The sequence below is a fragment of the Palaemon carinicauda genome, chromosome 30 (genome assembly GCF_036898095.1).
Source record: "Palaemon carinicauda isolate YSFRI2023 chromosome 30, ASM3689809v2, whole genome shotgun sequence".
NCBI classification, from domain to species: Eukaryota; Metazoa; Arthropoda; class Malacostraca; order Decapoda; family Palaemonidae; genus Palaemon; species Palaemon carinicauda.
In genome coordinates, this window is record NC_090754.1 from 33,399,567 (window position 1) to 33,412,045 (window position 12,479).

At 37.4% G+C, this 12,479-nt stretch overlaps 1 protein-coding gene across 1 annotated transcript in view; it reads left to right on the top strand.

Moving 5' to 3' along the window:
• Positions 1 to 12,479, top strand: part of LOC137622979 (probable E3 ubiquitin-protein ligase HERC1) — a 91,431-nt gene that overhangs the window by 44,954 nt on the left and 33,998 nt on the right. The window contains exons 13-15 of the mRNA XM_068353590.1: positions 2,521 to 2,649; positions 3,633 to 3,746; positions 10,575 to 10,742. Coding sequence (XP_068209691.1) covers positions 2,521 to 2,649; positions 3,633 to 3,746; positions 10,575 to 10,742 — 411 coding nt within the window. The remainder of the gene's footprint in view (positions 1 to 2,520; positions 2,650 to 3,632; positions 3,747 to 10,574; positions 10,743 to 12,479) is intronic.

A 12,479-nucleotide genomic window follows, 5' to 3' on the forward strand; every position in this document is an offset into this window, starting at 1 on the left:
GAAGGGAAAGAAGAGAGCTAAGCCTTCTCTGTTGTCTGTTTTGGCAATGCCCAAGAAGACACAAGAAGTCTTCTACCTCTTTCTTTTCCTTATTGAGGGTGACTGCTACTGTAGCCTCTGTGCATAAGCCCTTGGCATGGTTTCCAAGCAGTATACTGCAGGAGTAAGAAAACCTTGGATCTGTGTCAGGATATTTTTTCAGGTTATGGAGGCGTGTGGAATTCCTTTAGTGCTTGGCATACCCCATCGGAGGAGGGAAACTTCTGTTGCTGCGCAGGCCGCCAATGATGAGTTTGCCCTTAGGAAGGCTTGGGCTTCCTTTGGCCAGACAGGTAGGCCTTCCATAATGTTGTTAAGGGATTTGGTAGCTAAGGCTACCTCTACCTTGATGTCGTCAGTGTTAGAGTTCTTGTGGTGATACCATTGATAAATGGTTTTTATGAGGTGATCCCAGTGTCCGTGACCCCAGTGGTGATTTCCTGTTTGTTCCCCAAACCAAAAAGGACTGCAAAGGCCTACTCATTGATGACAGTGCTGTGGCCTTTAGATAAGAAGGCAACCCTTGGTGACCCTTGTTCTTGACTCTTACACGTATCGCTTTTGAGCCTTTGAGAAGGTTGTCTGTTTGATAGCCTTACCATTGGGGAAAAGAGTAGGTGAGTTGTACAGTCCCTCTTATTTAGTCACTTACTCTGAGAGGTGGAAGGAGGTTTCCTTTAGTTTTACACTAGAGTTCATGGCCAAAACCCAATACTTGTCATTTCACAACCCCAGGTTCGAGACTTTCTCTCCATTCCCTCTCTACCGGAAATGTTGGTAGGCAATGAAGTAGAGATGTTTTTGTAACCTGTGAGGTCTCTGTGGTGCTAATGGGGAGAGGACCTAACATCTCAGGACTGAGTTTCAGCGACTCTTCCTTGACACTGCTAGATCCAAGAAAGAGGTACCGAGGAACATGATCTCTTATCTGGCTTCATGAGACAAATCCGTAAAGCCTACACCTTGATTACTGAGAGGGTCAGAGTACCAGCTAGGACTCGGGCCGGTCTTACGAAGTGGCCTTTAGATAAGAAGGCAACCCTTGGTGACCCTTGTTCTTAAGACTCTTACACGTATCCCTTTTGAGCCTTTGAGAAGGTTGTCAGATATAGATCTGACTCTTAAGACTGTCTGTTTGATAGCCTTACCATTGGGGAAAAGAGTAGGTGAGTTGTACAGTCCCTCTTATTTAGTCACTTACGCTGAGAGGTGGAAGGAGGTTTCCTTTAGTTTTACACTAGAGTTCATGGCCAAAACCCAATACTTGTCATTTTACAACCCCAGGTTCGAGACTTTCTCTCCATTCCCTCTCTACCAGAAATGTTGGGTGGAAATGAGTAGAGATGTTTTTGTAACCTGTGAGGTCTCTGTGGTGCTAATGGGGAGAGGACCTAACATCTCAGGACTGAGTTTCAGCGACTCTTCCTTGACACTGCTAGATCCAAGAAAGAGGTACCGAGGAACATGATCTCTTATCTGGCTTCATGAGACAAATCCGTAAAGCCTACACCCTGATTACTGAGTGGGTCAGGGTACCAGCTAGGACTCGGGCCGGGCTTACGAAGTCAGGGGTATAGGATCCATCTTAGCCTTTAAGAGAAATCTCACAGTTGGTCAATTGTTGAAGGCGGGGATGTGGAAGCGCCCAACAACCTTCATACCCTTCTACTTTCGGTAATACTACAGTATACCCATAAGTGCCTTGACTCTTTTGTTCTTGGTCTTGAGATGGCTACTCAAATATTTGGGAAGCCATCCCAGCTCCCACATAGGATTGATTGATTGATTTAAAGTTTTCAGGCATCCTGACATCTCCCACATAGGACAGGAAGCATCTTGTCTATTGTAACATGTAGATGTAAGTCTGTAACAAAAAGTAGAATGATTGTGTCTTCTCCTTCATTTTTTCTTTCCCCTCTCCTGGGAATGAAGCTGCCTTTGAGGTACTCACTGAATCTGACTTGATGCTGGTAAGCTGCACTTGTGAAATGATTTTTTATAATCTAGAGAAGTATCTCCCCCAATCCTCCACAGACGAGGGAGAGAATGGTGGAATATACACTAACCCATTGATTATCATACACCAGTATACTGTATTACATACTGCTATCCCCTCAGGAGAAGGGGTCTCTGTTTTGACCCTATACCAGTCTTCTGGCATGGAACCATGCTGACCAACATTTCCAGGGAAAAAAACATAATTAATTTCTTTGGGGACTTCTGACCCCACTAATCACCATCTGATATTAATTACCTGGATAATAAGTTTAACCACCATTCCAACTCAAGTTTGTTTAGCTAGAAAAATGCAAATTACTTTTAGAATATGTTATGTTTGGATTATATTTTTTCGGTTATGATTGTGAATATATATTGTTACTGTTTTCCTAAGGTTTCAGTGTAAAAAAAACTTGTACATATACAGTATCAGAGTCATTGATATATTTTTTTATTTAACACATATTTCTTTTCCCTTCTCAGTGAGCAGTGGAGATCAGTTGGTTCACAGTCGCTATTTGCAACAGCTGTGTTCATTAGCATTACTTCTGAAATTAGATACTGTTTTGTGCACTCAGCCAGCTCCCATACATGTTGCTAATGCTGGACCAGGTATTGTAAAATAAAATTTGCTTGTTTTATTATGATATATAGTGCAGCAGAACAAACATTTTGTATACTATATTTTTGTTTTTTCCTTTCTATACCAATGAGTTGGTAAATAGGCTATACATTTTGAGTTTTGATCTACATAATTATCATGAATCAAAAGCTTGTTGCTAATTAATTTTGGAAGCTCTAAGGCAACTTAGATGGGTAATCCCATTTCCCTTTTTAAGCCCAGACCAAAAGTAAACAAGGAATTGTTATGAAATTGTATGTCCTCTGTTTTAATATTTTGACACTTCTATTTCATGTCATCTAAAAAGAAATGGAAAATGGAATTTATATAGGTATTTGAAAATTATTTTTTGCCCATTTGTTTATGTAAGAGTAAAGAGTTTGAAGATATGTTTATCCACATACAAGGCATTTGTAGACATGTGTTTTTTTAATCTGGGAATATACTAAAGCTAAAGCAGTACTTTGGATGGTAATTTGGATATTTCTAGTAGAAATTTTTATAGTTTAATTTAGTTTTACTTAACAACGATATCATGTTGTGAATTTGTGGATAATATAAATTGTTTCAACAATCAAAACTCTCTTTATGATTTCATTGTTTCTTTATCTTTTTCATGGATACAAATCTTCATGCATTTGATTTTCATGATAACAACAGTTTTTTCTTAAAAAACTGCATATTATATTAGAATCTTTTGGTTACATATGTTTTACTTTATTTGTTGAATTAATGTTATGGGGAAAAAGCTTCCTACACATGCAGATAAATTTTTACTGTATCTTTCAAGATGTTATTTATCTTTGAAAATCATTTTACTCATAATGCTTATTGTAATAATGAATTCTTAGAGCTCAATTCTTTAAGTTTATGTTTCTTGCTTATTCATTTGTGAGTTACAGTATATGTATAATTGACACTGGTGGTTAAATAACATTTAACTGACATTATTCATTTGTCATTTCCCTTCAAGTTGTTGAATGGAGTTGGCTAGATACACTCAGCACAGCTGTCAGCACTGCTGAAAGTCTGAAGAAACGCTCTCCGCTACCCCGATCTTTCGTAGTTCGCCATTTGAAAAATTCAGGTTAGTTTTATTGATTTTTCATATGTAGTCTCTTAGATATATTAGTATTATCCAAATATGTAAACTTCCTAGTTATTATCTCATTTGGGATCAAAATAAAATTGTAAAATATGAATCACTGAAAGAAATTTTATTTGTGTTAGTTATCTTCAAATGGATAACTGGTAACTATTTTCAATTTAAACCAAGGTAAATTTTAATTTATTTTCATTTAAAGATTTTCTATTCCATTTCAAAAGAATTTATCAGAAATTTTTGCTCAGCAGAAAGTTGGCTAATTCTTTGTCCATGATTACATTGTCAGTTCATGTTAAGGTAATTCTTAGTTCCCATTTGAGGACTCTTTCTAGTGTATCCACTTTTATGTTATATAAATATGAAAGGCACTTCTGTGTGTTTTTAGAAGGATGTGTATCCATGAAACCATCATTAATTCATACAGAAAGTGTGAGATATTGTCTCAGTATCCCATATAGTTAATTAAGGTAATTTAGATTTGTATTATCAGGGTTATAAGAGATCCACACTCCTTACAGAAAACTATCCGAGCTACAATTCCTCATTTTGTTGACTAAAAGTAAACATGGGCACAAATCCTCAAACTATGTATTGCATTAGTTGGGTCTGTTTTGTTTGCCAGTGGTTAACTGTCGTAGTCATAAATACAGAATTCAGTCATTTTTACTTTCAACTACAAAGATTATACTCTTTAATTTTTAGGTTATACCAGCTAAGTACTAGTTTTATATTCAAAATTTAATGAAGTTTTAAAATTTTCAATTGCCTTTGATTATGAAGTTAGTTTTCACAAGCATTCACAAAGGCCTTTGAGGTATATGATACCCTTCTTACAGTATCCAGTGCTGTACACAAAACAATATTTGTGATAAAAATTTCTTATTTCTATACGCACCTGATGTTTATATTTTTACTTATCCCGAAGCTTTGTTTATTCGACCTTTACCTGTAGAGTATTAAAATTTTAGAACTGTTGCGCCATTGTATTTGCCGCCTCAGTTTCAAAGACAAAACTGTCCCTATCCCCCTTACACCATGATGTAGTGGGGAGGTGTGTGTGTGCATGTATATGAATATCAGGGGACTATACAATAAACAAAAAAAAATTCATCATAATTCTGTTTTGGTTCCAACACTAAATACAAACCCTTTCGCCCTTTGTTAGGGAATATTCTTTTGGCGAAGCTGGAAGACTAACCATAAGACTTATAGCGAAGTGTAACTACCCTACTGTTAGTTAGCGGATGGTAGGGGGTTAGTACTGGCTACCCTGCTCACACACACACCTGTGTTCTATCGTCACTTTTACTTTTGGCTTAGTGGAGAGTGGAAGTTGGTCTTTTTCTATTGCCCAACTTTTTTTGACTGGCCTTTGACTAATTTGTTCTTGTAGTTTTGTTTGTTCTTTGCCGGTGTGAGTGTTGCTGTTTCATAGACGGCGTAGTGCCAGTATCTTCTCGAGGGTGGAAAAACCTTTTCTTACAATCTCTTCCTGTTTGACACTGGACAATCCTTAGGCTTGAGGGCTCCCCTACTTCCGTAATGCAGCGGCTCAGTCCTTCTCCACATCGCAGTCTTTCTTCATGTGGATGCTCCTTTACCGTATGAAGTAGATGTTGCTTGCTCCCTGCAAGTTCAACTGCGGGAAGGCCGCTTGCAGCTGACCCAGACTTAACTTCGGTCTTGCTCCTCTACGCTGACGACGACTTATTCCCTCATTCTGCAATGGCAGCTGGCAGAGGGAGTGTAAAGTTTGAAGCATATTCACTGTCACAGCGCTGCCCAGCTCACGACTTTCCCTTTCGAGGTAAAGTTGCCCTCCGCAATTGATGATCAGCAACCTCCCCGCTTGCGGGTAGAATCGACAACAACCAGCAACGAGTCTCGGAGGCCTTGACTCTTGGGATGATCATCACCGACTTCGTTCGACGGAGAGTGTTTAGCACACACTCTCTTCATGAAACCTAACCCAACACTTGCTATCGGTAGGAGGGATACTGCACACTAGTCAGCCTTGGTGCTTAATACCTCACTCACCACTCGGAACTTGTTGTTTTCACACAAGTGCAGTGGGAACGGATTCCCAAAGCATACATCTTATTAGAACTTCTTCCTATGAGCTTCAGCTCTTGAAACGGCAACAAGAGGTCATGCAGATGTTTAAAGGACATGCGGATGCACAAGCTTCTTCATCGGCTCACCAGTTCTCATTAGCATTCATGAATGTTCGACACAATGTTCATCGGACCACTACTACTATTGCTAGTGGGCTGACATGCCGTAGGCGTTAGTGATCAGTCGCTTCCTCTGCTCCCTGTCTCTAACCTCTTTTGGTTCTCTTGTTTTGGTATAGAGTTACCTTACAAGTCAATATCTTCAGATACTTGCATCACAAGATCTACAATAGTTGAGTAGATAGTTACGCCCATATGCGACCAGACCTCACCGGGAAGGTAGAAGATAGGTCTGTACAGCAATAGCCGCAATGGAGGTCTTCCAATCACTTGCTCCTGCTGCCTTCCCCTGGGATTCAGAAGGAGACTCAAGAAACATAATGCTTGGGGATTATTTTCTTGTATTTCTCTCCACGAGTTAGAGAATTTGTTGGATTGTTTACATGGTTTCAGTTTCCAATTCCTTGTGATCCCCTCCTTGCCCCTGATGCCTGCATGGGTCAACAGTCTCATAAGACAGGACTCCTCAGGGTTATTCTTCTTCATCCCTAAATTTTCTAGGGGATTGAGTCAGCTCATGCTTATGTTTAGTAACTATAGCAAACATAGATTCGAGGAATCCTCTCCTCTTTGCACTTTGTCATTGTGCCACCATTGGACCAGTCTCCTTCGGGATTTGTTTAAAGGAACTTCGATCCTCCTTGCTCAAGGTTCTTCTCCGGGAAGGCTAGATACGGCCAACCCAGAGCTTGACCTTGGTCTTGTTCATCAGCTTGCTGACAATGATGCTCTCTCTCAACCTGAGTTAGCCTAGCCACCGGAGGGAATGCAAAGTCCGAAGCTTTGGTCATTTGTCTTTAGGGATAACACCTTTCTTGTCTGTGAGTTAGGTTTTCTGTACCTCTGAGGGACTGTCATACCTCTCCTATGAGTTAAGAATACGTATCATTTCTTCAACCATGACTCGTCCAGCCAGCGGGACTCCTTCGGCTCCTGTAGTGAATCCTAAAACTGGATCGCACAGAACCTCTTGCCAAACTCCCGCAATGATAGCGGAGTCCCTTCGAATCTTCGTGGAAGAGTCTCCTCTCTGTTTCAACAGTCAAAATCTCTCACTTAGCTTTGAGCCTAGGCTTTGATGGGAAAGGGATTTCCTCTTTATGGGAGTTGTCTATCCTTGCACGGAGTCTCCAATGTACGTGTCCTCAGCTCCAGGTTAGACCACCTATGTAGGACATGGTTAGCTTATTGCGATCTTGGAAAGGAGCAACATTAATGCCACTGTGTCAGACATCAGTTCTTCACCTGACACTCGGGACGACCTATTGTATCAATATTTTCTTCCTGTATATCATCATTTCATTTTCTTGTTTCATAAGATATCATATGCTCTATTAAAACATTTTTTAATCCATTTTTTCTATTTCTGAAGCATCTTAATTATCAACAAATACCAACTTATTTTGTTTACCGTTGGTTGAGATCAGCTGATCAGAAGGTCCTGCTACCCTACCATATTGAGAGAATGAGTATTGTTTACTGTATATAATTTCGTAATCTACTCTAAATATCTTCATGATCAATATTTCATCAGCATCAATATGTTATAGGCTATCATAGTTTTCATACTTTATTATTAGTTATCATACAAATATGTTCTCTCTCTTTCTGTGTGGGTGTGTGTGTATGCATGCGTACACCTAGTTCCTTTTAAAGCTTCATACAGTATTTAATTTTTTTTCATTATTAAGCCTTCATATTTCATTTGGCATAATTGTGTTTAATTGTGGTTTATTAAGGCATTTGTATTCTATTTTTCAATTTCATGATTATTTCAATAATCAACAATTACTTTTGTTTTATTGTAGTAAGCATCAGCTGATATCAAGGTCACACTACCGTATTGCGATTATGCGCACAGCGTCGTCTATATAATTTCCTTTTCCAAGATATCTTCATAATAAATATTACAACAGCACCAATATGTTGTAGGATATCATAGGTTCCATACAGTTTGTTTATTATTAATTATCATAGGAATATCTCTCTCTCTCTCTCTCTCTCTCTCTCTCTCTCTCTCTCTCTCTCTCTCTCTCTCTCTCTCTCTCTCTCTCTCTCTCTCTTTTCTTTTAAATTCACTGCTCAATCTTCATATTTCTTAGAACATTATTAGAAATTCTTTTTATGATTATTCAATGTTTCGATTATGGGAATATTAGTAATGCATGGAAAGGAAATCACTTGATTTGCCACTCGCCCTCCGCCAGAAATGTGACACCATCATACTTCTTTTCTTAAATTTAAGGTAAGTAGTGCTATTCTCATAACTACTTCACTGATACAGATCACTAAAACACTTGATATTGTTACTCAGTGTTCTGATGAGATTGCTCGGTAACACGCCGAAAGGAAATCATTCGGTTGGGGCCAGCGCGCCTTCCTTCAGAAATATGACATCATAAGATGTGACGTGAACTTGGCAAAGAAAGATTTGCGAAATAAGTATAACCCTTTTCTTTTCTTTTTACAAGCACTTAAATAAGATACTAACTTACCAAGCTAAAGTCTTTCATTTTCATAATGTAAAAGAAAATATATTATTTCCAAGAAAATATTTGTCTTACTAATGTACTTTTTTTTTAGATAAATATCGATCTATTATCAAAAATTAAATAAAACTAGTGTTGAATCAAACTTATGCTACATAGTACTCATAACAACTGATACAGACCCACAAAATACTTTGTATTGTTATAGTGGTTTGGGGACTGTGGCCAGATTTAGCACGCAGACTGCCTAGTGTCCGAAGGCCGACCAAACTCCGTTTGACTATACAAAAAGAAACGAGGGAATACCCAGATATCTGGGTAGAAGGTAAACAATCAAGAATGAATTGGGCACTGGGTGCCACCGCTTGATTTTAAACTGGGCAATGGGACCCAGCTAGAACTGTAGTTGCTTAATATTATTCTAGAGGTTCAATATAAATAGCGGCAGCTATATTTCAAGTTATTTGAATACTACAACTATTAGGAGAGGAAACAATTATATTACAAAGAAAAAGACTTCAGGCTGGAACGGGGAGTATCTTAAGTGAGTAAGTGTATTGAAAGAAGATTAACAACAAAAAAGATTTATTAAAAAATGAAGAAAAGAAAAAGGTTGTACATCAATATCAATTTTCACTGCAGCCTCACAATGACAAGACTAAAAAATGATGAGAAAAAATAAAAAATAACAAACAGCCCACACATTGGGTACTCCCTTACTAATAATACACTGTACTCACAATCAGGGATAATTTAAAGAGGATAACCTACAGTATATGAAAATGCAAGCTACTGGGCATTATTAAAATGCAGTTATAACCAGTTATCCTATAATAGAATAAACAATGTCGATGATTCTGAATGCAGCTTTTGACAGGGCTGCGAGCCAAAGAACAATGGGCGTCTGTTGACTTGAAAACCATTAATATTCATTTCACCAAGAACATATCCAAGTAATTATTTTCATATTCTCTGTAGGCTTCTTTATCCTGAACTTGTTATATATTCTCTCTGGCCTTCTTCTTTTTTGGCTGATGTTCCAACATCTTGCTTCTCTTTAATTGACGGCTCCACAGTGTCGTCTTCAGTTGACGAGCACCGTCATTTCCTTTCTCCACTAATTTGCACCGTAGCACAAACTAGCGGCAAATGATGACTGAGGTTACTGTCTTTGCAGTGTCCTGGGTCAACAATCCCTTTTGTGTTTGTTTTTTCTGGGGACCTCGGGCAAGAAAAATGACACTATACGACCAAAACCAAGAATCCTGGCTAGTGGCCCAATTTCCAAGTATAACAAGCTAAATTTTAACCTATGTTCCCCTCTGGGTGCAGGGCACCATCACTCTGTAATAAAATGAAAAATTTTGAGTGAAGGACTGAAGGTAAACAAGTTAAACCCTACAAAAAATACAAATGCAACCTAAACAATAAAAATTAAAATAAGTAATAAATCTAGAAATGATTTGCATTTTTCCTATGTATTTTTCCACATCGTTTCTTGATATTTTGATAATGGGAATACTTATATGTGTGGTTTTGATTTAATGATTGATTCGTTATCAAAGTTGTTATTTATATCAAGAAATGTCATTTAGACAAACTACAGTCTGCTTTTAATTAAGTTTATTCTATCTCTTTCCTTCACTGGCATCCCATCTCAAGTAAGGTGATGGAGTCAGCAATATGAACATCAGGGGAGGTTCATAAAATTAACAGAATTATAATGATAAAATTTCTTTTTCCTATACACTCCTGATGTTCATATACATGCCCGTCCCCCTCCTCACTACGTCATCCTGTCAAGAGGATGGGGATAATTTCAACTTTGAAACTGAGGAGATTAACAGACTGGCACTTGAGTTACCACTTGCCACTTACCACTAGAATGGTCCTTCCTTTATTAAAGGCATATGTTTTTTGAAAGGAAGACAATGGAAAGATTTTAAGATTTTATGGATAAAGGTAGATTAAACTGAGCTTGTGGAGGAGATGCAATATGAACATCAGGTGAGTATAGAAATAAGAAATATAATTATTAAGACTAATTTTCATGGTGCCTCTGTTTATTTGTATAAAAAAAATTCCAGATGACAGTGAACCCCTGAATTCGGCTTCAGAAAATGACAAATGGGATGTAGAACAGGATATGGCTGTTATGGCATGGGCCACTCAACATCCTGGTGACTGGCAGGTTGGAGGCAGATGTCAAGTCTATATGTGGGGCAGTGGACGACATGGTCAGCTAGCTGAGACAGGTAAGAACACCTTCAGATTATTGTTGTAGAGTTATCTACCCATGTTTATTTTGCGTAAGGTCTTATTGATATCTACAAAGTAATTTAATGAAACCACTTAGTCAGTGTATCTTAGGATTGGCCAAAAATATTTATTCTTAATTGAAAGGTGATAATCAGAGCAGGGTAAGTTGCAGAAGTTGGCATCTTGGTGGTAAAAGAACATGAGGAGCAGAGGAATATGAGAAATATGAAGAAAACAGCTGGGAACAAAGGAATTGCTTCAGTGATATTTTAGCACTGCCTGCAGTACTCTTCTGTAAATACCACAGTGCAGTACTCCCTTCAAGCTTTATAGTCAAAATTATCTCATAAGAATAATCTTGCAACTGTCCATATCTCTTACTCTATATAACTGTCTGTTTGCTAAGGTCAAACTTTTATATAACCCAGAATTTCCTAATTCTACAAGATGGAGAGTCCATATTTGGAAGGCTCACTCCACCAATCAATCTAATGTGCATTTAGAGGTCAAGTCAATGTCTTGTCAAAAGCCAAATAGAAATTTCTCACCAAGAAGGACATTGTATCTCACGAAAACATCTTGTTTTATATTTGATTTTAAGTGGAATTATTGCTAATTTATTTAGAGGTTAAATTCAACTAACTTTGAGATTTGTAGTGAATATGAAGAATGACTAACTAGTATGTCTGACTTGGGTATTTTCAGCATCGATTTTTAAGAAAATAAAAAGGTGCACTAGTAAGAATTGTAAAGAAGATATGCAACTTTTCATTGACCGTAATTTTAATCCTATATTTTCTTAAGTTTCTATTTATGCATATTTATTAGTAGACTAAGCAAGTAGGGTTCTTTGTATAATAGAGTTGGACAAACTGATAATAGCATATTAAAGCAGCATATGTAGGACAAAGCAATAATGTCAGTAAAGTTGATAACATTTTTATTCTTTTGTAGACCATCAATAAGACTGAAGATAATCTAGTTAGATCATGAAAGAAGTGCATGATATGCCTGTTAAAGAATGGAAGGTTATATTAATAAGGGAAAAATCAGATGTATTAAGAGGGTTCCAAAGTCTAGTAATAGAGGGAAAGGAAAAGTCACTGAACTGTGCAATCTAAGGATGATTGATTTCTACAGTGTAAAGTGGGGAGAGGTTACCTGTTTTGTGTTGTGAGGCAGCCCAAGGGGATGAAGAGCTTTCATTTATTGTTATTTAAATGATACTTTTTTTCATTGAAAGAGTAGAAATATTTTTTATATTTTTTTGTATTCTACTCTTCAAGATTTTTCTAAAAATTAGTCTATCCATATTTGTCATATTTAATATACAGAAAGGGACCTACAGATATATGATGGAATTTTTATCATGGAAAGCCCAGCTATTGTACCTAGTCTGGAGAAGATGAAAAATTAAAAAGGAGAGAGTCTAGCTAAATTTTGAAGAAAATGTAGAAGAATGAAAATGGTTATAAATTATAAGTATAAGATGAGGGAAAGTAAAAATCATTGAACTGAACAATCCAAGGATGATGGATTTCCAGGATGTGAAGTGGGAAGAGGTAACCCATCTTTATGTCATGAGACGGCCCAAAGACTTCTTTCATTGAGACATTTGAATGTCATTGAAGACATCTCTGTTTGAGTTACTGAAATGTCATTTGTAGGAAAGACAGATATTCTTGTGATAGAGAAAAGATCAAGCACATAACTAACGAGAGAGTCATTGGTCA